Source organism: Anomaloglossus baeobatrachus, chromosome 5, assembly GCF_048569485.1.
Source record: "Anomaloglossus baeobatrachus isolate aAnoBae1 chromosome 5, aAnoBae1.hap1, whole genome shotgun sequence".
Taxonomy (NCBI): domain Eukaryota; kingdom Metazoa; phylum Chordata; class Amphibia; order Anura; family Aromobatidae; genus Anomaloglossus; species Anomaloglossus baeobatrachus.
In genome coordinates, this window is record NC_134357.1 from 236,029,529 (window position 1) to 236,053,994 (window position 24,466).

Below are 24,466 nucleotides of genomic sequence, written 5' to 3' on the forward strand. Positions count from 1 at the left end.
TTCTCTACTTATCGGTTTCCCTCTAACCAAGCTTTCTCCTCTTCAATCTGTTCTGAATGTTGCAGCCAGGGTCATATTTTTTGTTGAGCCGCTTCACCGATGCCTCCACCTTGTACAGCCATTGCACTGGTTACACATTCCCTACATGAGTGCAACACAAACTTATCTCTGTCACCAACAAAGCTCTCTACAGTCTTGCACCAACTATCTGTCTTCATATCCATCTATCTGTCTATCACCCTGCCCATGCTCTCTATTCTGCAACTGATCTAAGGGTCCTGTTACACATAGCGACGTACCAGCGATCACACCAGCGATCCAACCTGCAGGGATAGCTGGAATATCGCTACATGGTCACTGTTGAGCTGTCAATCAGGCAGATCTCCACAGCGACCCGTGTAATGGCGGCTACCTACACCCTCAGAACTGGCGCTCCTTGGTCTCCTGCCGTCAAACACGCGGATGCGTGCTGCACAGGAGACCAATGAGCAAAAAATGGTCCTGATCGTTTTGTCATGATCAGCGACCTCGCAGCAGGGGCTCAGTTCGCTGCTGCTTGTCACACACAGCGATATCACTAGCGAGGTCGTTGATACGTCACAAAACCTGCAACGTTTCCACAATCTCGCTAGCGATCTCACCACGTGTGACAGGGCTTAAGACTAACATGCTCCATAATCCAAACCTTGCCCCTACATTTCCAAGGCTTCTCTGGTGCTAGAATGCACTACCGCACAGGATCAGACTAATACCTAGCCCATGTTTTGAAGTGCACTTTAATTAACCCTACAATACACACCGGGGCCCTTTTAGTCCCCGGTGCATTACTTTTTTGCTATTATTATATTATTATTACTTAAAATTACTTTAGTTAGATTTTGAAACTCTAGTTATTCCTCAAGTATGTCGTTGTTGGTAATATCCAGTTGTTCATATAACTTTTTTGATAAGCATTTTGGTGTAACAATGCTGTTGTGAATGTTAGTTATGTTTTGGCTGCTGGGAGGCTCCCTCTGGTGGCCAGGAATGGTTTGGACTTGGACCAGGTGTGTTGTGCAGTGGGTGTTTCCTTTGCTAACTCTCTGCTTATTTAAATCCGTGTCTGATTGCAGGCTGTTACCGGATGTCAGTTGTTCTTTGTATCTCCAGCCTGCTTAATCCTGCTCTACACCACATCTTCCCCAGATAAGTGCTTGCTCTTTATTTATTGTCTGGTTCTTTTGTTTATCTGGGTTTGTCATTTGCTGTGGTTGGTTTCAGTTTATTCGCTTGCAGGGATTTTCCCCCTCAGTGGATTGTTGAGGAACTCCCTGCAGTTCTGTGTGGAGTATAGCTCCTTTGGGTCCATGTGTATGTGGCTTGTTGACTTTGTTATGATTCTTGTTTTCTGTTCATTGGTATGACAAGGGCACCTGGTATAGGACGGAGTTCAGATCGTGCGATCTGAGGGCCTTTTTGTACTATAAGGAAGTTGGTATTTTGCAGGGTTTTTCTCTGGCCACCATCAGTCCCTTTCCTGTCCTTTCCTATTTTAGTCAGCGGGAGCCTCACCTTTTGCTAATCCTGTCATCTACCTGTGTATTGTGTTTTTCCTATATCACCGCAGTCTTTGAATGTGGGGGCTAGCTATTCTTGTCTATTTTCTGAGGCAGAGAGTTATTCATCTTTCCTACCTTTAGGATAGTTAGTTCTCCGGCTGGGTTCGCGGTGCACAGGATGTTAGTTCACCCCTCGGCTACTTCTAGTTGTGATGGTTAGTAAGGGGATGTCGGCCAGATTAGTTGCCAATGCTCTTGTCACCTTTTGCCAATGATTTGTGGTGGTCTTCCATGGTTCTGGATCATAACACAATGCTTTTTTGGGGAAAACCACTTCTGTACGGAACGGGGGCCTTTTAGGCCCCTGCTATTTTTATCATGTACTCAACAGTGTTTGTGTCTCAAGTTACTTTATTTGTAGTCAGGGTTGCTGGTGGGGAGGCTGGGGGGTGGATCATGCCATGTGAGGATATCATATGATTTTGGGAGGGAGTGATAAGGCCATGACATCATCTCAGGTTCTTCTGAACACAGTAATGAGCTGTGTAGAGAGTACTGGTATCTTACAAAGCGAAGGAGGAGAACTCCGTTATATTACTCAGTACCATACATCATGATTGCAGCATTGACAGGAAATTGAAACCAGAAAACATTCTGCATTACACTAAAACTAAAGGCGGTGTAGACAAAATGGATGAAATGGTGGGAGAATATTCATGCAAGAGGCAAACAAGGCTGTAGTAATTTTTTTCAAATATGCTTAATGTAGCAGCCCTGAATTTATTCATTATTTATACAGAAACTCATCAAGAACTTCATGCAAGGAGGAAGGACAGAAGACACCTATTCTTGAAGGACCTTTGCCATGAACGTTTAATACCTCACAAGGAGTGAAGCAACATGAAGTACTTGCCAAAGCAAACTAAAGAAGCAATGAAACAATGTGGCATACAGTTTCAGGATATTCCAGGCCCAGGAGAAAGAAAACAAAAGCATTGTTTCATTTGTCCAAGAAGAGTAGAGAGGAAAACTGAGCGATATTGTACCACTTGTGGGAAAAATGTATGTAAAGAACATTCTTCAGAAAAAGATAACATATGAAAATTGTTTGGAAGACCAATAAAATTGAAAATAAAGAGTTAGAAAATAAATGTAGCTGCAGCTAGTTTACTCTAGATTTATATATCTTTGTATGTTTTTCATATCTTTGTTTGAAATTTGGAAAAAAAAATGTTTTTTGTGCAGAAAAATATAATTAAAATGTGCATTAATCATATCTTATTTTGCAATTTTAAAATAAACTTGTAAAAGTTATTTATGTAAGTTTCTTCATATGATTTGCACGGGGGCCTAAAAAGGCCCCCGTTACGTTAGGCCCGTTTCACACATCAGTGAAAAACAGTGAAGTTTTTCACTGGCGTGTAAAACACGCACATGTCCCTGCGTGTGCCGTGATTCACGGCACACGTGGGTTGTCTAAGTGCAATCCGGGCTCCGTTCTCCGTGGCCCGTGATTGCACTTAGAAAATAACTCACCTGTGCGCGCTCCCGCTCTCCATGGTGCTGATCGTTCCCGCAGTGCAGCATCCGTCCGGCGGTGACCCCCGCAGCAGATGCTTCCGGGTCGGTTGTGTCGCGCATAATGAATATGCGCGACAATAATGAGCCGGCTCAGAAGCAGCAGGGAGAACGGGCTGCAGAGGACAACGCTGGACGCCGGGTGAGTAAAAATGATTTTTATTTTAAAAGTACGTTTTTTTTTCTGGCACGTGTTTCACGGACCACACCACTGCGTGGTCCGTGGGACATCAGTGATGCCAGAAAAAAATGGACATGTCTCCGTGCGGCAATCACGCACACGCGGGTACGCCGCACGGACACACGTGCAGTGAAAAATCACTGACGTGTGAGCAGAACCATTCATTATAATGGGTCTGCGTATGTCAGTGATTCTGGTACGTTTAAAAAAAAAAAAAAAAAAAAAAAGCATAAACGTACCAGAATCACTGACGTGTGAAAGGGGCCTAACAGTGTAGATTTGTGACGTCAGACATGCTAGGGTTAAAAACCACATCTCTATAGAAAGGCTTATCGCCTCTACTCATTAACCTAACTTTCCAGTTACTTCTTTCTAAAAATTAATCAGAATCTGCTCCCTCCTATTCATCTGTATCCACATCCTGCATGCACCCAATAGTACCGTATTTTTCGGACCATAAGACGCACTTTTTCCCCCCAAATGTTGGGGGAAAGTAGGGGGTGAGTCTTATGGTCTGAATATAGGGCTGCGGCCGGGAATGAGGGTGCTATGGGTCATCGGGGGCATGAGCAGGCTGCAGCAGCACCTGCTGTGACCACGTGGCCCCGCTCATTACATATACACACCCATCATCCCTCAGCGCTGAAGGTGGGCGAGATGATGGGCAGGGGGTGCGCGCATATTAAACAGCCTGCCGTGATCACCCCTGGCAACTACAGCCTGGAGTGATCATGTGCGGCTGTATTCACTTCCCCCCGTGCACCATCATCAGCGCGGGGGGCAGTGAATAAGTACGGTACACTCACCTGTCACCGTTCCCCTGCAGCACCGCGATCTCCTCCTGTCTGCCGGCCAGCTGATCTGTGTAGTGAGCGGTGAGCACAGAGATGACGTCATCCCTGTGCGCGCTCTCCACACACATCAGCCGGCAGACAGGAGGACATCATGATGCTGCAGGGGAACGGCTCCACACAGGTCAACGCCGGGTCCAGTGAATCAGTATACTCACCCGTGACCATTCCCTGCAGCACCGCGATCTCCTCCTGTCTGCCGGTCAGCTGATCGGTGTAGCGAGCGGCGAGTAGAGCGATGTCATCGCTGTGCGCGCCGCTAGTCACGCAGGTCAGCTGACCGGCAGACAGGAGGAGATTGCGCTGCAGGGGAACGGGGTACGGCTCCACCCAGGTCAAGCAGTGCTGCTGCCGCCACAGACAGGGGGTGGAGCGATGCTGCATGGAGCGAGGAAAGGGGAGTATAAATGTTTATTTTTTTGTGTGATACAGGATACATGCCATATAGCAGGATGGATGGGGGTATGAAAGAGGAAAAGGGCATATAGCAGGATGGCAGTATATAGCAGGATAAGGGCATACACCAGGATGGGGTACATATACAAGGCAGGAGAATCATTACCAGGATGGGGTACCGTAGCAGAGAATTTGGGGACATTACCCCTATAACAGTGTAGGCAGCAGATCCTCGCCCCATAACAGTGTGTCATGACCACATTTTTTGCTTAAAATTTTATTTTCCTATTTTCCTCCTCTAAAACCAGGGTGCGTCTTATGGTCCGATGCGTCTTATAGTCCGAAAAATACGGTATGTGGTAACTGCACATTGACAGATCCTGGCTGATGACCAGATCACACAGCTTATGTGAAATGCCCAATTTATTATAATGATGGCTGGACTTTACATGGCAAACACGTTTACCTGTTGGGTCAACCTCATTTCCTTATATATTGCAAGCTTGACAGCAGGGCCCTCAGTTCTCCTGTAAGGCTGAAGTCACACTTGCATTTGACTTGTGCGAAGATCGCACCGCACAGCCCGAACGGCAGCTATTTTGACAGGAACAGGTCAGCTTTATGCATTTCTATGCACCTGACCCGCTCCTGTAAGGAGAGCCGCCGGCTGATCCGGGCAGTGTGATGCGTGTGACTCACGCGAGGATTGCAAGTGTGACTCTAACTTTACTGTTGAACTGTGTATTACTCTGTATTAGCTGTATATGTCCTCAATTGTAAAGTGCAAAATATGTAGGCACTCTATGTGAAAAACAAAACATCCCTTTAGTTAGGTTAACACAGTTGCAAGGTACAATCTTTGTCGTTTCATTCAGAACGACATTCCTCATAAATACACTGGATAATAAGAAAATAAAGGAAAAAATGTGAAAGATAAAACCGTAATCACAACCAGTACAATGAATCAGGAAAACTCACACAGAGAATAGAACAAGCAAAAATATAAGATAATGACATTGTTTCTGTTATCACTCAAAATGAAAATGACTCCGATCTGGTATAATGCAGTGAACAGCTCAGTACATTGGTAAAACCCTATTAGTTACTATTTCTGAAATATCAGGTATTTTAATACAAGAGAGTTAGATAAAAAGGGAAACATTGTTCATAGGGCTTTAAAGTCCAAGATCAAACAGACCATACAGGATACAAGCTGCATAAGTATATCAGAGTAACGTTATATACATAGGACAGGTCACTCTTGCGAGTCCACATAGGTCATTTATGCTATTAAATGTCCTGCGGTTTACTTTACATAGGGGAAACCAAACAGCAGGTAAAAGACAGAATTTTGCAACACTAGTCCACTAGTTCACTGAGAGAAACTGTCTCTTCCCTTACCGTTTCACTTCCAACAGAAGGGACACACACTTTCCCAATTGCAGTTCCAAGTTCTGAAACAGGTTCCAACACAGACGGGGAGGTAGCAGGATCTCCCTACTAAAAGAGGGAGGCCTTTTGGATCTTTACACTACAAACCTTGGAACCAAGGGTTCTCAATAGACAGTTTGATATTCGTAGCTTTCATAAGCCATCATTATTCTAATTTTTCCCTTTCCCTCAGTAGCGGTCATAACGTGCCACGGACGACCACTCCACGTTCTCACAGGATTGGTAGCACTTTCTCTCCCTTCCTTCATTCCCTCCCCCTTTCTCCCTCCTCGACTCTCACCTTTTATATTTTAATTTTATTTTTTTGTTTGTATTTACATTTTTATTTTTCATTTTATTTTTTCATTATTTTCCTTTCATTCATTTCATTTTCAGTTATTTTATTCTTGTTATCTCATTTCATCTTATTAACCGCTTTATCCTTTACCATTTCTACTCTTCTCCACTCTTGCCTTTTTTTTCCCTCTCCCAAATCATTGCACTCCTTCCCCTTTCACAAGGTCAATCCTCCCCTCTTTGATTTCCCTGGTCCACTAACGTGCACACTTATAATGTCACAACTCATAGTAACGAGAGATGGTTCAATTTGTAGGCATGCGCAGTAACACCATCCACATTTAATTCACATTGCCATCCGCCAACCACAACAGAGGCGCCTCCGGAAGTGACATCACGCCTTCACATCATCTCTTCACTCAAGCAGGGCCAGAATCTGTGACAATTCCGCAGCAAGTTACCACCACCGCCCATTTGAGCATTTAAAAAGCCCACCCTGCCACGCATAGTCCCTGCCATTTACAGCAGCGATATCGCTATACACAGACAAACAGCCTTCACTCCAGACCCCAGAAAATGGTAAAATGGTAAGTCATTGGGCTCTCCTCCTTACGGCTCTCTCCACTTGTAATTTTACTAATATATATATATATATATATATATATATATATATATATATATATATATATATATATATATATATATATATATATATATATATATATATATATATATATATATAATATATTTTCACTCTTGCTCTTCTATCACAATAGCTTCCAGAGCTGTGACACATAGCCCCTCCAGTGGCCACACGAATTTTCTCCTAGTACGTGTGACAGGTACTTGTAGTCCCCTTATCAGAGATATGTCTTGGAAGTTTTGTTCATTTTCATATATTGTTTAGTCACTAACCACAAAGTGACCTGTCCTATGTATATAACATTACTATGATATACAGTGGGTACGGAAAGTATTTAGACCCTTTTACATTTTTCACTTGTTTATTGCAGCAACTTGGTAAATTCAAAAAAGTTCATTTTTTTTCTCATTAATGTACACTCTGCACCCCATCTTTACAGAAAAAAACCCAGAAATGTAGTAATTTTTGAAAATGTATTAAACAAGAAAACCTGAAATATCACATGGTCATAAGTATTCAGACCCTTTGCTCAGTATTTAGTAGAAGCATCCTTTGAGCTAGTACAGCAATGAGTCTTCTTGGGAATGATGCAACAAGTTTCTCACACCTGGATTTGGGGATCCTCTGCCATTCTTCCTTGCAGATCCTCTCCAGTTCCATCAGGTTGGATGGTGAATGTTGGTGGACAGCCATTTTCAGGTCTCTCCAGAGATGCGCAATTAGGTTTAGGTCAGGGCTCTGGTTGGGCCAGTCAAGAATGATCACAGAGTTGTTCTGAAGCCACTCCTTTGTTATTTTAGCTGTGTACTTAGGGTCATTGTCTTGTTGGAAGGTGAACCTTCTGCTAAGTCTGAGGTCCAGAGCACTCTGGAAGAGGTTTTCTTCCAGGATATCTCTGTACTTGGCCGCATTCATCTTTCTTTCAATTTCAACCAGTCATCCTGTCCCTGCAGCTGAAAAACACCCCCATAGCATGATGCTGCCACCACCATGTTTCACTGTTGGGATTGTATTGGGCAGGTGATTATCAATGACTGTTTTTCTCCAGACATACCGATTAGAATTATCATCAAAACGTTCTATCGTCGTCTCACCAGACCAGAGAATCTTATTTCTCGTAGTCTGGGAGCCCCTCATGTGTTTTTTGCAAACTCTACGTGGGCTTTCATATGTTTTGCACTGAGTAGATGCTTCCGTCAGGCCACTCTGCCATAAAGGCCCGACTGGTGGAGGGCTGCAGTGATAGTTCACTTTGTGGAACTTTCTCCCATCTCACTACTGCATCTCTGGAGCTCAGCCATAGTGATCTTGGGGTTCTTCTTTACCTCTCTCTCCAAGACTTTTCTCCCACGATTGCTCACTTTGGCTGGACGGCCAGGTCTAGGAAGGGTTCTGGTGGTCCCAATTGTCTTCCACTTAAGGATTATGGAGGCTACTGTGCTCTTAGGAACCTTGAGGAACTTGTGCTCTTAGGAACCTTGCAGAAATTCTTTTGTAACCTTTGCCAAATCTGTACCTTGCCACAATTCTGTCTCTGCGCACCTTGGGCAGTTCCTTTGACCTCATGATTCTCATTTGGTCTGACATGCACTGTGAGCTGTGAACAGGTGAGACAGGTGTGCGCCTTTCCAAATCAAATCCTATCAGTTTAATTAAACACAACTGGACTCCAATGAAGGAGTAGAACCATCTCAAGGAGGATCACAATGAAATAGACAGCATGTGACTTATCATATGATATTTCAGTTTTTCTTGTTTAATAAATTTGCAAAAATTTCGACATCTGTGTTTTTTTTCTGTCAAGATGGGGTGCAGTGTACATTAATAAGAAAAAAAAATGAACTTTTTTGAATTTACCAAATGGCTGCAATGAAACAAAGTGAAACATTTAAAAGGGTTTGAATACTTGCCGTATCCACTGTACTTATGCAGGTTGTATCATATATGGTCTGTTTGATCTTGGACTTTAAAGCCCTATGAACAATTTTTCACTGTTTGTCTAAATATATTGTATTAAAATACCTGATATCTCAGAAACAGTAACTAATAGGGTTTCTCCAATGTACTGGGACGTTCACTCCATTATACCAGATCGGAGTCATTTTCATTTTGAGTGATAACAGAAACAATGATATTATCTTATATTTTTACTTGTTCTATTCTCTCAGTGTGAGGTTTCCTGAATCATTGTACTGGTTGTGATTACGGTTTTATCTTTGACATTTTTTCCTTTGCCATTTTCTTATTATCCAGTGTATTTATGAGGAAGGTCGTTCTAACCGAAACGTCAAAGATTGTACATTGCAACTGTGTTAATCTAACTAAAAGGGACCTTTTCTTTTTCACAACATCGAGTGTCAATTTTTTCTTTCTATATGGACATGGACTAGGATCCTATCTGAGCACCGGTCATAACCCCAGAAGTGCAGTGTTCCTATATTGCTATATAAACAAAATTATCATCCATCTTCGTTTGCAAAGTTTGGAGGTTTTTTAGGAAGATTCTATCCTTTTTGTCTCTCCATATTAGAATAGGGAAATGATGCACAAACTCTTCCCTGAAATGTCATTATAGAGGTTTATCTCCTGTATGTATTTTCTGATGTGCAGCTAGCCCAGATTTGCTAATAAAGCTTTCTCCACATTCACTGCAGATCAAGTGTTTGTTTTCCATGTGAGTTTTTTTGTGCCTGAAGAGGTCTGAACTCGTTATGAAGCCCTTAGCACAATAAGGACAATTAAATGGCCTTTCCCCTGTGTGGATCCGTTCATGGTTGACCAGGTTGGACCTTGAAGCAAAACATTTTCCACATTCTTGACATGAAAAAGGTTTTTCTCCTGTATGGATCCTCTGGTGTTTAACGAGGTTTGACTTCATCCCAAAACTCTTCTCACAATGTGTGCAAGTAAATGGCTTCTCTCCAGTGTGAATCCTTTGATGTTTCACAAGGTTGGATTTGATCCCGAAGCACTTTCCACAATCTAGGCACGTGAATGGCTTTTCGCCATTGTGAATTTTCAAATGCTTGACAAGGTTGGCCTTCATGGCAAAACATTTCCCACAGTCTGAGCAAGAAAATGGTTTATCCCCTGTGTGGATGCTTTGATGAGTTTCAAGGATGGATTGATTGGAGAAAGACAATCCGCACTCAGAGCACTGGAATGATTTTTTACCAGAATGAATACGTTGGTGAGCAAGGAAAAGAGTTTTACTGGTGAAACTCTTTCTGCATGTCAAACAGCAAAAGGAGGTCTCCTCTGTCTCCCGTGGAACGACAACTTGGGGATTTAAATGAAAAGCAGTCTCACAGTCAGAGCACAAATACATTTTTTCTCCTGTGTTATCGTTCTGGTGGGAGGATCGGCCTTTGAATTTAAAACATTTTCCACACAGTGAACATAAATACATGTCTTCATCGGTGGCAACCGGACTAGAGGTTCCAGAAAGTGCATCTGAGAATTTGTGCTCCTTTTCCTCGCCATCTAGAATAGAAAACAGGACATTTGTCAATTTTATATCAGCTTTGCTGAATTAGATCACATTTTCGCATTGTTGTGTGCAAAATCCCTTTGTAGAATAGCAGTTTCTTTCCATTGTTCAGAAAATGCTCAGTTCCATAAAAGTGGTACTGTTACATGTGCATGTGTTCTGTGCAGGTGGCCATCTATACAACCTGTAACCACTATTTCATGTATTACTGCAAGTTTTCCTGACAATGCCCTGAAGGTTGCCACAGTCCTCCCTGCTTTACTATGACTAAAAATCTAAAATTAGCATTAAAGTGGTTGTCATGTCTAAGCAGAAGAGTCAGAGACAAGAATTTTACCCTGATATATTATATTTCCCTTGTTTTGTTTTATAAGTGGAACGTACTCCAGAGAAATATATGCAATACAGCAAGCCGTCAAATAGGGCGATTGACATATGTGGAAGCAATTGTATAATTGTCATGTTTATGTACATATTTACAAATCAAAATATCCAAGCAGCACTCAAAATCCACAGTGCCCGAATCCAGGGAAAATATGCAAAACAAGAATGCCGCGGAGACACCATCACATGTTTCTCAACGCTGGCAGGAAACTAGCCAGGTCTTTCACCGGAAAGGAACAACCACGGGAAGGGCAGTCTCTGGTCAAGGAAACCGCCTATACCAAAACATGGTATCCATCCACAGACTGCTGTTTCGGGGTATTTGCCCCTCATCAGTATGGAGTAGGAAACTGGCTAGTGGGAGCAATGCCTAGTAGAAGACTACATAGGTAAGGATGGTTGACCTCGGGGAGATCAACATCCAACACAGTGGAGACACCATCACGTGTTTCTCAACGCAGTGATACTAGAACAAGGCCCCCTGGGAAAATATGGAAAACAAGAATGCCGCAGAGACACCATCACATGTTTCTCAATGCTGGCAGGAAACTAGCCAAGTCTTTCACCGGGAAGGAACAACTTACTCCACACTGATGAGGGGCAAATACCCCGAAACAGCTGTCTGTGGATGGATACCATGTTTTGGTATAGGCGTTTTCCTTGACTGAAGACTGCCCTTCCTGTGGTTGTTCCTTCCCGGTGAAAGACCTTGCTAGTTTCCTTCCAGCGTTGAGAAACATGTGATGGTGTCTCCGCGGCATTCTTGTTTTGCATATTTTCCCAGGGGGCCTTGTTCTGGTGTCACTGCGTTGAGAAACACGTGATGGTGTCTCCGCAGTTTTGGATGTTGATCTCCCCGAGGTCAACCATCCTTACCCATGTCGAATCCAGGGAAGGCATCCACAATATGCAGAAAATTAAGGATCGGCACTCCAAACTTCATAAACAATTATAAAAGGGATGTATTACAGAATTCTGCAGGATACACGCAAAGGAAAGAACACGTTTTCGGCTACCACATGTGTTTGAAAAAGGCTCCCTTATAATTGTTTATAAAGTTTGGAGTGCCGATCCTTTATGTACAGATTTAGAAATTTTCTGTGAGATCAATATTTTAGCCTGGAATACCAGAGGTATGGGAGAAATCGGTGAAGAGATGTGCAATATTTTCATGGCTATGCCAAAGCCAGCCAGGATTAGTATTCTTCTTGGAGATGCACGAGATTAACCCCTTCACCCCCGGGCAATTTTCCAGGGTTTTTTTGCTCTCCTTCTTCCGAGCCGTAACTTTTATTTTTCCGTCATTCTTGCCAAATGAGGGCTTGTTTTTTTGCGGGACAAGTTGTACTTTTAAAAGAAACCATAAGTTTTACCATGTAGTGTACTTGAAAATGGCAATGGGGGGCGATTTAAACTTTTAGGGGTTTTTTTAATTTTTCAAAACTTTTTTTACTAGGTCCCTTAGGGGACTATAACGATCAGCAGTCTGATCACTCTTCTATTTCTCCAGATCACAGCTACACAGCTGAGATCTGGAGAAAAGCTGCTTTACTCTCACACACTGCCCTTTGCCAGCAGTGATAGAAAGTGACTCATGATAGCTACAGGAGTTATTACATGACCCTGTGCTACCTTGGCAACCACCGGAAGTCACATGATCCCGTGACTTCCGATGGGGGTGGGCAAGTTATCCTTATAGCGGCGCACTGTTACATCTTGCTGTCAGAATTTGACAGCGAGATTTAAGGGGTTAATAGGCGCAGGTGGAATGCGATTCCGCTTGCGCCTGGCAGGCAGACATGTCAGCTGTTGAAATCAGCTGACATGTCCACGGATCGCCGCAGACTGCCCACGGCAGCCCGTGCGGATTAACCTCACATGACCCATGACGTACCCAGTACATCATGTGACATGAAGAGGTTAAAGGGATCCTGTCAGGTCCAATATGCACCCAGAACCACGAGCAGTTCAGGGTGCATATTGCTAATCCTTGCCTAACAGTCCCTGTATCTAGTAGCATGCATAAGAAATACTTTTTCTAAATATCTCTTTAAGATCCTTCATTATATGCTAATGAGCGCAGGAACTAGTCACAAAGGCATTCGTTTCCCTGACTAGTCCGCCCTCTTAGCATGTAGCACGCTCACAGGGGTGTACTAACATGCTATTCAATGCCCATTGCCCAGCGTCGTCATGGACGCGTGTACCTGTCTATTGTCACCGCCTTTAGGGTTAATGTGCAAGAAGTCCCAGGACTTAGGCTATGTGCCCACGTTGCGTGTTTACATGCAGTTACACTGCGATCTGCACCGCAGCGTAACTGCATGCGTCCCCTGCACAATCTATGGAGATTGTGCAGGAGCCGTGCCCACGTGGCGTATTAGAGCGCAGCGCTTCGGCTGCTGCCCGAAGCGCGCGTTCTAAGAAGTGACATGTCACTTCTTCCGTGCAGTTTGCATGCTGTCTATAGGGAGAGGCAGCATGCAGAGCACACGTTCTCTGCAGGCACCATGCGCTTCAGAACGCAGCTGTTCAGCTGCGCTCTGAAGCGCACCTTTTAGCTGCGGTGCAGAGCGCACACGTGGGCACATAGCCTTACGGTTATGCACACTATGAAGCTGGGTATACTCGTTCAGTCTTCAGAGATGTCTACTGTGCATGACCGGAATTGCTGAGACATCTGATCATGTGCAACAACCCTAAACCCAGCGTCTGAGGGGGTGACAACAGACAGGTATATGTGTCATCGCTGATGAAGCTGGGCAATGGGCATTGAATAGCATGTTAGCACACCCCAGGCAAATCTATAAAAATTTTAGCCAGAAATATTTCAAACTACTCCCCTCTGCCGCTTCAGCTTAAGTTAGATGGTGGGGGTGGTATGGGAAAGTTTTTTTGGCATTTGCATCTATACTGGATACAGGCTGTGTTGGTGGGGGGTGCAGGTGGTTTCTATTTCTCATCTAACATTCTACAATACTTTAATGTTATTGATGGGATTGCAAGGAAAAACGTAGTGTGGGATGCAAATCGAAGAAATCATTAAAATTACAAGAGGTCTCGACTTATGAAGCAAGGTATGTGCAAGATGTGCCTCATAAAAGCAGACAACGGGAGGTAGCACAGAAAGGTTTAATCTACTATATACCATGGCGTCTCAGAGACAAATGTTTAACAAAAAGTATTTTCTGGAGGGAGAGCGTGCGGGGCAAAGTGCAAGAAGGGTCCTCAGATATAGATTGGTTATCAGCAGATGGAAATGTAGGCCAGCTCTAACATTGCTGTATAAGGTGTGGGACAGGGGGAGAAGGTTGCTGGGAATTACTAGCTATACTAAACATACAGCATTGTGGCACCACTCAACTACAAAAGTTTTTATAAAAAGTTACCTGGCTTTAGAGGGTGGCAACAAAAAAAAAAAAAAAAAATTCAAGTTGTGGCACAACTGGCGTAAAATGATGTGTTCAAATGCTTTGATAAACTTCGACAGGAGTACACACTTCCCAATAGTGACTTTTTCCAGGATTTACAGTTAAAGCACGCGTACCAGACAGTTACAATATCTCATATTGATGCACACTTTGGTAGTTAGATCAAAGTGGGAAATGGATATTGGCCCAATTTCTGAAAAGCAGTTGAAAGATTTTGCAACCTATTCAAAGGGTGTCTCTATGCAAAAGCAAAAAGGCTCTTACAAATCTACGTTATCCATAGAGTGTATAGAACACCACAGTATCTCCGCAAGATTGGAGTTAGACCAAATGCAGTGTCCTAGATGTGGAATGGGAATTGGACGTGTTTTGGGAGTGTAAAAGGTTGGACACATTCTGGAATAACCCACTATCATTGCTCATCCGCTGCCAGCCACCTGTCTGGCAGACAAATATGAGTGCCCTAAAAACAAGAAGCTGGCATCGGGCGGGAAATATGGAGAGAGGCAGGAGAGCGGTAAGGGCAGAGTCCACCCGCTGTACTTGTAACTCATAAGCATACAATTCTAACTATGGGTTTCCCTAAGGCTTTACAACACACACACACACACACGAATTTGTATGTCAAATACCAGACGTCTCCAAAACACAGAACTAATATCAATCTTTCATCTACAGTAAGTTCAACACCTGGTTTTGGCATGCAAACACTGGTGTGTGAATGATGCATAAGGGTAGATGCCCATGATCAGGAATAGTAACGTTTTGGACCTGCAGCCTGTCAATTTATGTTTACGGAGACACGAGTGTTCTCAGCAGGAAAACAGAGTGAAAACCTGCAGTGCCCAGAACCCTGATCTAGGGCACGGACGCTTCATTCTCCCACGGCGAACACTTGCAGTCTCCGCAAGAGAAGACACACTATGTCTAGAACGCAGTGTGCCCGAATCGTAGGCACGTACCCTAAAAGTGCAAAACAGAGGTTTGTAATCAAGATAAGGATTTACCCTGCATTTAAGCACCTTTACATACATGCCCTTAGATAGGAGTATAATATCCTGATGACAGGTTCTCATTAACCCTGCAGTATCTTCACTCTCATGTTATTACAACTGAAGTTACATACCCAAACAGATATTTAAGGCCAGATGTTCTTCTTTAATCTCTACGTATGAGTCTTCTCTTCCAGTTTGTGGCACAAAAACCAGCTTCACATCTTTAAAGTCTTCAGACTAAAAGTTAAACCAATAATAAAGTTTAAAGAGACCCAATCGCCTTTTTCTTTTTCCAAACTTGCCCAGAATACTTTAAATAAATAAGTGATGAATAACTGTCGTACCAACCCAAACCACTCTGCCCGGTTCAGTGTGGTCTGAGTCTGGGCTTTCACCTATAGCCAATCATTTGCTGAAACATTAATACAACATTTCAGATAGGAATTCAGCATAAAGTGAAGACCCTGAGCCAAAACTCAGTCTCCATTCACTCTCAGTATATTTTGTTCTATCATGGAACATTTTACCTAACATTGCTGAAGCTGCGAATGCCACTTTATTTCATAGCATTTTCTCTGTGAAAATGAATGGATTTATTCCCTAGCTTTGGACAGCATGATGTTATAGTGGTCATCTGTGTATTACTGGTCATTTTGTTCTATTCAGGGGCTTCTAGTCCCCTGCATGACCCACTTTTTTTTTGTCAAAGGTCTTCCAGAGGAAGAGAGAAGGCAGCGGCAGCTCTCATTTCCTCTAGATACAGTACATGCGGTGACGGAGGGGAGAGTGAAGTGGCCGCCGAGATTACATGGCATAATGTCACACAATCCCTTGGAGAACCAGCGGCAAAACCACTCATTCATCACCGTCACAGGAGGAGACTAATTATATATATCTCCAAATTCTAAATCTAACTGAGAATTTTTTCACAACTGTGAATGTAGTCTCATCATAAGACCAATACCTTCTAACCAAAAATCAATCAAACTTGTGTCACTGTGACATGAATGTAGGCATGGGCCAGCTAGCATTTCACCCCCCCCACAACTACCTAATTAACCTAAATAAAGAGAATTTTGTTACTTACCGTAAATTCTTTTTCTTATAGTTCCGTATTGGGAGACCCAGACCATGGTTCTTTAGCTTCTGCCTCCGGAGGACACACAAAGTACTACACTTAAAAGTGTAGCTCCTCCCTCTGAGCTTATACACCCCCTGGTAGCCAGTCCTAGCCAGTTTAGTGCAAAAGCTGAAGGAGAATAGCCACCCACAAGTAGAACCGAGTAAGAACCGGAACAACCGGAGACTCTGTCCACGACAACAGCCGGTGATAACACACGGAACAAGAAAATTGCCAACAGGCAACAGGGAGGGAGCTGTGTCTCCCAATACGGAACTATAAGAAAAAGAATTTACGGTAAGTAAGAAAATTCTCTTTTTCTTTATCGTTCCTTTGGGAGACCCAGACCATGGGACGTTCCAAAGCTGTCCCTGGGTGGGAATTAAACAGAGAAAACTAAGAAGTAGGCGGAGCCTAACTTCACAAGTGGGCGACAGCCGCCTGAAGGATGCGTCTGCCCAAGCTCGCATCTGCCGAAGCATGAGCATGCACTTGGTAGTGCTTTGAAAAGGTATGCAGGCTAGTCCAAGTGGCAGCCTGACAGACTTGTTGAGCCGTAGCCTGGTGCCTAAAAGCCCAAGAGGCACCGACAGCTCTGGTTGAGTGTGCTTTGATCCCCGGTGGGGGAGGCACCTGAGTACTCTGGTAGGCGTCCGAAATGGTCGATCTAATCCAACGGGCCAAGGTCGGCTTAAAAGCAGAGAGACCCTTGCGCCGCCCTGTGGTTAGCACAAAAAGGAGAGGTGCACCGCCTAAGCGCAGCGGTGCGAGACACATAGATCCGGAGAGCACGCACCAGATCTAGAGTATGCAGCGCTTTCTCAAAGCGATGAACAGGGGCCGGACAGACGGAAGGCAGGGAAATATCCTGGTTAAGGTGGAAGGGAGAGACCACCTTAGGAAGAAAGTCCGGGGTCGGACGGAGAACTACCTTGTCTTGGTGAAAAAACAAAAAAGGTGACTCAGAGGAGAGCGCAGCCAAATCAGAGACTCTCCTGAGAGAAGTTATGGCAACTAGAAAGGCCACCTTTTGATAAAGACGATACAAAGAAACCTCCCTAAGGGGCTTGAAAGGGGGTTTCTGCAATACCGTGAGGACCAAGTTAAGGTCCCAGGGATCCAAGGGCCGCCGATAAGGCGGAATGATGTGAGACGCACCTTGCATGAAGGTGCGGACCTGAGCCAGCCGGGCGAGACGCCGCTGGAACAGCACTGATAGAGCTGAGACTTGTCCCTTGAGAGAGTTGAGGGACAGTCCTAGCTGTAGACCGGACTGTAAAAAAAAAAACAGAAGGGTCGGCAACGAGAATGGCCAAGGTGAATGGCCGGAAGAGCGACACCAGGACAGGAAAATTTTCCAAGTCCTGTGATAGATCTTGACGGAGGAAGACTTACGGGCCCGAGTCATAGTGGAGAGGACTTCAGGAGGAATACCAGAAGCCGTCAAAATCCAGGACTCAAGAGCCACGCCGTCAATTTGAGTGCCGCAGAATTCGGGCGGAAAAACGGACCTTGCGAGAGCAGGTCTGGACGGTCCGGAAGATGCCACGGCATCTCCACGGACAGTTGGAGCAGGTCCGGATACCAAGCTCGCCTGGGCCAGTCCGGTGCAATGAGGATGACTCGACGGCCCTCCATTCTGATCTTGCGCAGGACTCTCGGCAAGAGAGCTAGAGGGGGAAACACGTAGGACAGACGAAACTGGGACCAGTCTTGAACCAGAGCGTCCGCGGCGAAGGCCTGAGGATCGTGGGAGCGAGCCACGTAAACCGGAACCTTGTTGTTGTGACGGGATGCCATTAGGTCCACGTCCGGAGTGCCCCACTTGCGGCAGATTGACTGAAACACTGCTGGGTGCAGGGACCACTCGCCATCGTCCACGGATTGACGGCTGAGATAATCTGCCTCCCAGTTTTCTACGCCAGGGATGTGGACTGCGGATATGGTGGACTTGGAGTCCTCCGCCCATTGAAGAATGCGTTGGACCTCCAACATTGCCAGGCGGCTGCGTGTCCCGCCTTGGTGATTGATGTAGGCAACCGCTGTCGCGTTGTCTGACAGGACTCGAATGTGCCTGCCCGCCAACAGATGGTGAAAGGCTAGGAGAGCTAGAAGCACACCTCTGGTTTCCAGCACATTGATTGAAAGGGCTGACTCGGACGGAGTCCAAGTGCCCTGTGCTCTGTGGTGGAGATGTACCGCTCCCCAGCCGGATAGGCTGGCATCCGTGGTGAGAATCACCCAGGACGGAGTCAGGAAGGAGCGCCCTTGGGACAGGGAGAGGGGTCGAAGTCGCAGAGACTCCATGCGAAAATGCCGCACCCGGACATGCTTGTTGAGAAGCTTGAGATCCAGGATGGGCTGGAAGGTATCGTCCTTTTTTGGAACTAGGAAGAGATTTGAGTAAAAACCTCTGAACCGTTCCTGAGCGGGAACTGGGACAATCACTCCGTTTGCCTGCAAGGACGCCACGGCCTGCGAGAAGGCGGCAGCCTTGGAGCAGGGGGGAGTTGAGAGAAAAAAATCTGTTTGGAGGGCTGGAAGAGAATTCTATCCTGTAGCCGTGAGATATGATGTCTCTCACCCACTGATCGGAGACTTGCTTTAACCAAGCGTCGCCAAAGTGGGAGAGCCTGCCACCGACTAAGGACGTGGCTGGAGCGGGCCGAGAGTCATGAGGAAGCTGCCTTAGTGGCAGAACCTCCTGCGGTCTTCTGCGGACGCGCTTTTGGGCGCCAGTTGGATTTCTGATCCTTGGCTGAGTTAGCGGACGAGGCGGAAGGCTTAGAGGATGACCAGTTGGAGGAACGAAAGGAACAAAACCTCGATTGATTCCTACCCTGGGCGGGTTTCCTGGTCTTGCTTTGTGGCATGGAAGTACTCTTCCCGCCAGTAGCTTCTTTAATGATTTCATCCAGCTGTTCACCAAACAGCCGTGAACCAGCAAAAGGGAGCCCAGCAAGAAACTTCTTGGAAGAAGCATCTGCCTTCCACTCTCGAAGCCACAAAATCCTGCGGATAACAAGAGAATTAGCTGAAGCCACCGCAGTGCGGTGAGCAGCCTCTAGCATGGCAGACATTGAAAAAGCTGAAGCCTGAGCAGTTAAGGTAACCATCTCAGGCATAGATTCCTTGGTGAGGGAATGCATCTCCTCTAGAGAAGCAGAGATGGCTTTGAGAGCCCACACTGCTGCAAAAGTCGGGGAAAACGCGGCCCCCACAGCTTCATACACAGATTTGGCCAGAAGGTCAATCTGACGATCAGTGGAATCCTTAAGTGAGGTGCAGTCAGCCACCGACACAACGGTCCGGGCTGATAGCCTAGACACCGGAGGGTCTACCTTTGGGGAGTGAGACCACTCCTTGACCACCTCAGGTGGAAATGGAAACCGGTCATCAGAACCACGCTTTGGGAAGCGTTTGTCAGGGCAGGCCCTGGGTTTGGTCACAGCGGTCTGAAAACTGGAGTGGTTAAAGAACACACTCTTCACTCTCTTAGGCGAGGTAAACTGATGTTTTTCTGCCAAAGAGAGTTGCTCCTCTGACACTGGCGGATTGAGATCCAGCACAGAATTAATAGAAGCAATCAAATCACTAAGATCTGAGTCACCCTCAGAGAAATCGATGGGATACATAGCCTCGAGCCCCCAGTGAGGGCATCCTCCTCATCTTGAGAGTCAGCTCTTGAGACAGAGCCGTGGGATGGGGAGGGGGGATGAAACCCCGCGCCTTCTCTTAGAAGGACGGGGTCTGGGATCAGATGATGAATCCTCCGTGAGCTCCGATGGACGGAGGTCAGAGGATAGGAGTCCTCTGTCAAGAGTATTAGAGGCACCCTGTGAGGGGGGCTGATGCATATTCATCAAAGTCCTGGACAAAAGCCCCATGGACTCAGCAAATGACTGGGATATGGACCTAGAAAAGGACTCTACCCAGGCCGGGGGTTCAATCACAGGTGCAGCAGCAGCCTGAGAGACCACTGGGGGTGAGACTCCAGGCTGTGGCACCGCCAAGTTAGAGCAGACATCACAATGTGGATAGGTGCTCGGCTCAGGCAGCAGGAGCTTATATGCAGTGCATGCAGAATAAAGCTTTGGAGCCTTGCTCCTTGTGTGAGACATGCTGCTGGAGTGGGGGCTTTGCAGAGAATGAACCCCAGGGAGAATATACAGAGGTCCACAACCGGAGACCGGCTGTGGCTTCCCAGACCGCTGAGCGCGGTGTTGTGTGCCCTCCAGATCCCGAAGCCCGGTCCCCCAGTCGCAGCACCTCAGCAGAGATGCAGAATGCAGGATGTCCCAGAGCAGAGTGAACTCTGCCTGAGAAGAGGGCGTTCCTATAAAAGAGCGGGAACTGGAGGGCTATAGAGACCTGCAGGGAAGGAGGGACGCGCCAGCAGTGGGGAGTGTCCCTCCCCTGTGTAGAACGGCCGCCGGGAGGAGCCGAACCTGTCCCTCTGCATGAGTGACATGCGAGGGGAGGAAAATGAAACTAGGCCTCCGGCGAAGCCGGGGCCTAAATTTAAGCGGTGAGGCCGACAAGCAGGCACCATCGGCGCGGTTCTCAGGCAAAAGCTAGAGAACCCGCTGGAAAAGTTAAAACAATCACATACAGCATACTCTCCCCTTACAATAAAGAACCGGGACCCCCAACATAAACGTCTCAGGTACTTAGCTGCTGAGACGCAGGGCCATGTCCCTGGGGATGAGTGCTCCGGTCCAACAGAATCCTCAAGGGGCTGTGGATGGAGACCGGACTCCTGCCAGGCATGGAGACCGTGCTGGCTCCCACTTCAAGCCAGAGCCCAGAAGGGATGGTGAAGGAGCGCGGCATGTAAGGCTGCAGCCTTGTAAATCAACCTTAACACCGCCGACACAGTGGGGTGAGAAGGGACATGCCGGGAGTCCAGACATGGACCCGCTTTTCTTCAAACTCTTTCCAAAAGTCAAACAAATCAGATGAGAATGCATGTGTGGATGTATGCCTCCTGACACAAAGCAATAAACTGGCTAGGACTGGCTACCAGGGGGTGTATAAGCTCAGAGGGAGGAGCTACACTTTTAAGTGTAGTACTTTGTGTGTCCTCCGGAGGCAGAAGCTAAACACCCATGGTCTGGGTCTCCCAAAGGAACGATAAAGAAATTAACCTAAGAAAAGTAAAGTACTTTCCCCATTGGTTGGGCAGTATACTGACATGGACAGGTTTGATGGCTTGTAAACAAGTGGGCAATATCGGTAATTAACCCCTTCAGCCCCTGGGCGTTTTCTGTTTTTCCGTTTCTTTTTTGCTCCCCTTCTTCCGAGAGCCGTAACTTTTTTAGTTTTCTGTCAATCTTGCCATATGAGGGCTTGTTTTTTGCGGGACGAGTTGTATTTTTAAATAAAACCATACGTTTTACCATGTAGTGTACTGGAAAACGGCAAAAATTTTTTTTACAAATGTGTAAAACCTGAAAAATAAGTAAGTGTGATTGCACAATAGTTTTTGGGATATTTTATTCACCATGTTCACTATATGCTAAAACTGATATGTGGGTATGATGCCTGAGGCTGGTGCGTGTTTGTAGACACCAAACATATATAGGTTTACTTGTATCTAAGGGATTAAAAAAAAAATAATTCACAAGCTTTCCCAAAAAAAAAATGGCGCACATTTTACGCCATTTTCCTAAAGCCTTAGCATTCTCATTTTTTGGGATCTATGGCTCAGTAATGGCTTATTTTTTGCGTCTCGAGCTGACGTTTTTAATGGTACCATTTTTGCGCAGATGCTACATTTTGATCGCCTATCATTGCATTTTGCGCAACACTTGCGGCGACCAAAAAACGTAATTTTGGCGTTTGGAATTTTTTTGCCGCTATGCTGTTTACTGATCAGATTAATTGATTTTATATTTTGATAGATCGGGCATTTCTGAACGTGGCAATACCAAATATGTGTATATTTATTTTTTTAACCCTTTACTTTTCAATGGGGCGAAAGGGGGGTGATTTGAACTTTTATTTATTTTTTTATTTTTTTAAAATAATGACATTTTTGTGTACTCACCGTAAAATGTTTTTCTTGGAGCCTTTCATTGGGGGACACAGACAGTGGGTATTATGATGTCTCCAGGAAGGCGTGACACGAGATTTGCAAAAGTGTTAGCTCCTCCCCCCACAGCATATACCCTAGCTAGGCAGGAAACTAGCTCAGTTTGGTGTAAAAGCAGTAGAAGGACAACCAAAACCACAAGGGTGGGAGCTGTGTCCCCCAATGAAAGGTTCCAAGAAAGACATTTTACGGTGAGTACACAAAAATGTCATTTACTTTCTCGCCTTTTCATTGGGGGACACAGACAGTGGGACGTCCCAAAGCAGTCCCTGGGTGGGAACTGAACTATTAACAGTGTATAACATCAGACTAAGGGCGTCTTTGCACGTTGCAACATCGCACGTGCGATGTCGGTGGGGTCAAATCGAAAGTGACGCACTTCCGGCGTCACTTTCAAGATCGTAGTGTGTAAATGCTAGATGATACGATTAACGAGCGCAAAAGCGTCGTTATCGTATCATCGCTGCAGGCTCTGACTTTTTCATAATTGTGCTGCCGCAACAGGTACGATGTTGTTCCTCGCTCCTGCGGCTGCACACATCGCTGTGTATAACGCCGCAGGAGCGAGGAACATCAGCTTACCTGCCGCCGGCTATGCGGAAGGACGGAGGTGGGCGGGATGTTTACATCCTGCTCATCTCCGCCCCTCTGCCGCTATCGGCCACCTGCCGTGTGACGTCGCTATGACGCCGCACGACCCGCCCCCTTAGGAAGGAGGCGGGTCGCCGGCCACAGCGACTGTCGCAGGGCAGGCGAGTGCATGTGAAGCTGGCGTAGAGATGATTTTCGCTACGCCAGCTATCACAAGATATCGTACCTGCGACGGGGGCGGGGACTATCGCGCGCGACATCGCAGCATCGGCTTGCGATGTCGCAACGTGCTAAGCCCGCCTAAGAGCTGACTAACAACTGCAACTGCAGTGAACACATATCACTGTCAAGAAACAGAGCAGTGGCCACTTCTAAATGGGCCATTGCCGCCTGAAGGACTTGTCTTCCAAGAGCAGCATCCGCGGAGGAATGCGTATGCACTCTGTAGAATTTTGTAAACGTGTGCACACTGGACCAGGTAGCGGCCTTGCAAAGTTGGGCCGCCGAAGCCTGATGGCGGATAGCCCAGGAAGCACCCACTGCTCACGTAGAGTGGGCCCGTGGAACAAAACCTCGTGCTTTGTAAGCCTCACAGATGGCAGTCCTGATCCATCGAGAAATCGTGGATTTAGAAGCCTGGTTGCCCTTTTTGTGTCCTTCTGAGAGGACGAAGAGGGCATCGGACTTGCGCAACGGCGCTGTTCTGGAGATGTAGATCCGCAGAGCCCTAACAAGATCTAGAGTGTGAAGGACTTTTTTAAAAAGGTGTGGACCGGGGCCGGACAGAATGACGGCAACACAATGTCTTCGTTCAAGTGGAAAGAAGATATGACCTTCGGAAGAAAGGCGGGGGAAGGCCGAAGGACCACCTTATCTTGATGGAATATCAGGTAAGGTGAGCGACAGGAAAGGGCCGCCAGTTCGGACACTCGTCTGATAGAGGTAATGGCGACTAAAAAGGCAACCTTCCAAGAGAGACGTTGAAGAGAGATTTCTCTTAATGGTTCGAAAGGAGGAAGCTGAAGAGCTCCAAGAACCAGATTCAGATCCCAGGGATCTAAGGGATGGCGATAAGGAGGGACCAAATGCGCTACCCCTTGAAGAACGGTACGGACCTGAGGGCGAGAAGCCAGCTGCTTCTAGAAAAAAAAAAATTGACAAGGCAGAAACTACTGAGGGCTAGTCCCAAGTCCAGACCGTCTTGCAGAAAGGCAAGCACATCAGGGATTGAAAAAACAAGGGGCGACCGGTGATGACGGTCACACCAGGAAAGATAGGTCTTCCAGGTCCTGTGATAGATACTGGCGGAGGAGGGCTTCCGAGCATTAAGCATGGTATGAACTACCTTAAAAGAAAGACCTGACTTGGCTAGAATCAAGGATTCAAGCACCACGCCGTCAAATGCAGCTGTGCTGTATTCTGGTGGAATATTGGACCTTGCGACAG

General features: G+C 46.0%; 1 protein-coding gene across 1 annotated transcript in view; it reads right to left on the reverse strand.

Moving 5' to 3' along the window:
• Nucleotides 1-9,203: 9,203 nt before the first annotated feature.
• The window catches only part of LOC142311096 (uncharacterized), a 37,589-nt gene continuing 22,326 nt past the window's right edge, over nt 9,204-24,466 (reverse strand). Inside the window, exons 6-7 of the mRNA XM_075349191.1 lie at nt 15,347-15,452; nt 9,204-10,398 (exon numbers count right to left, since the gene is read on the reverse strand). Coding sequence (XP_075205306.1) covers nt 9,485-10,398; nt 15,347-15,452 — 1,020 coding nt within the window. The 3' untranslated portion in view covers nt 9,204-9,484. The remainder of the gene's footprint in view (nt 10,399-15,346; nt 15,453-24,466) is intronic.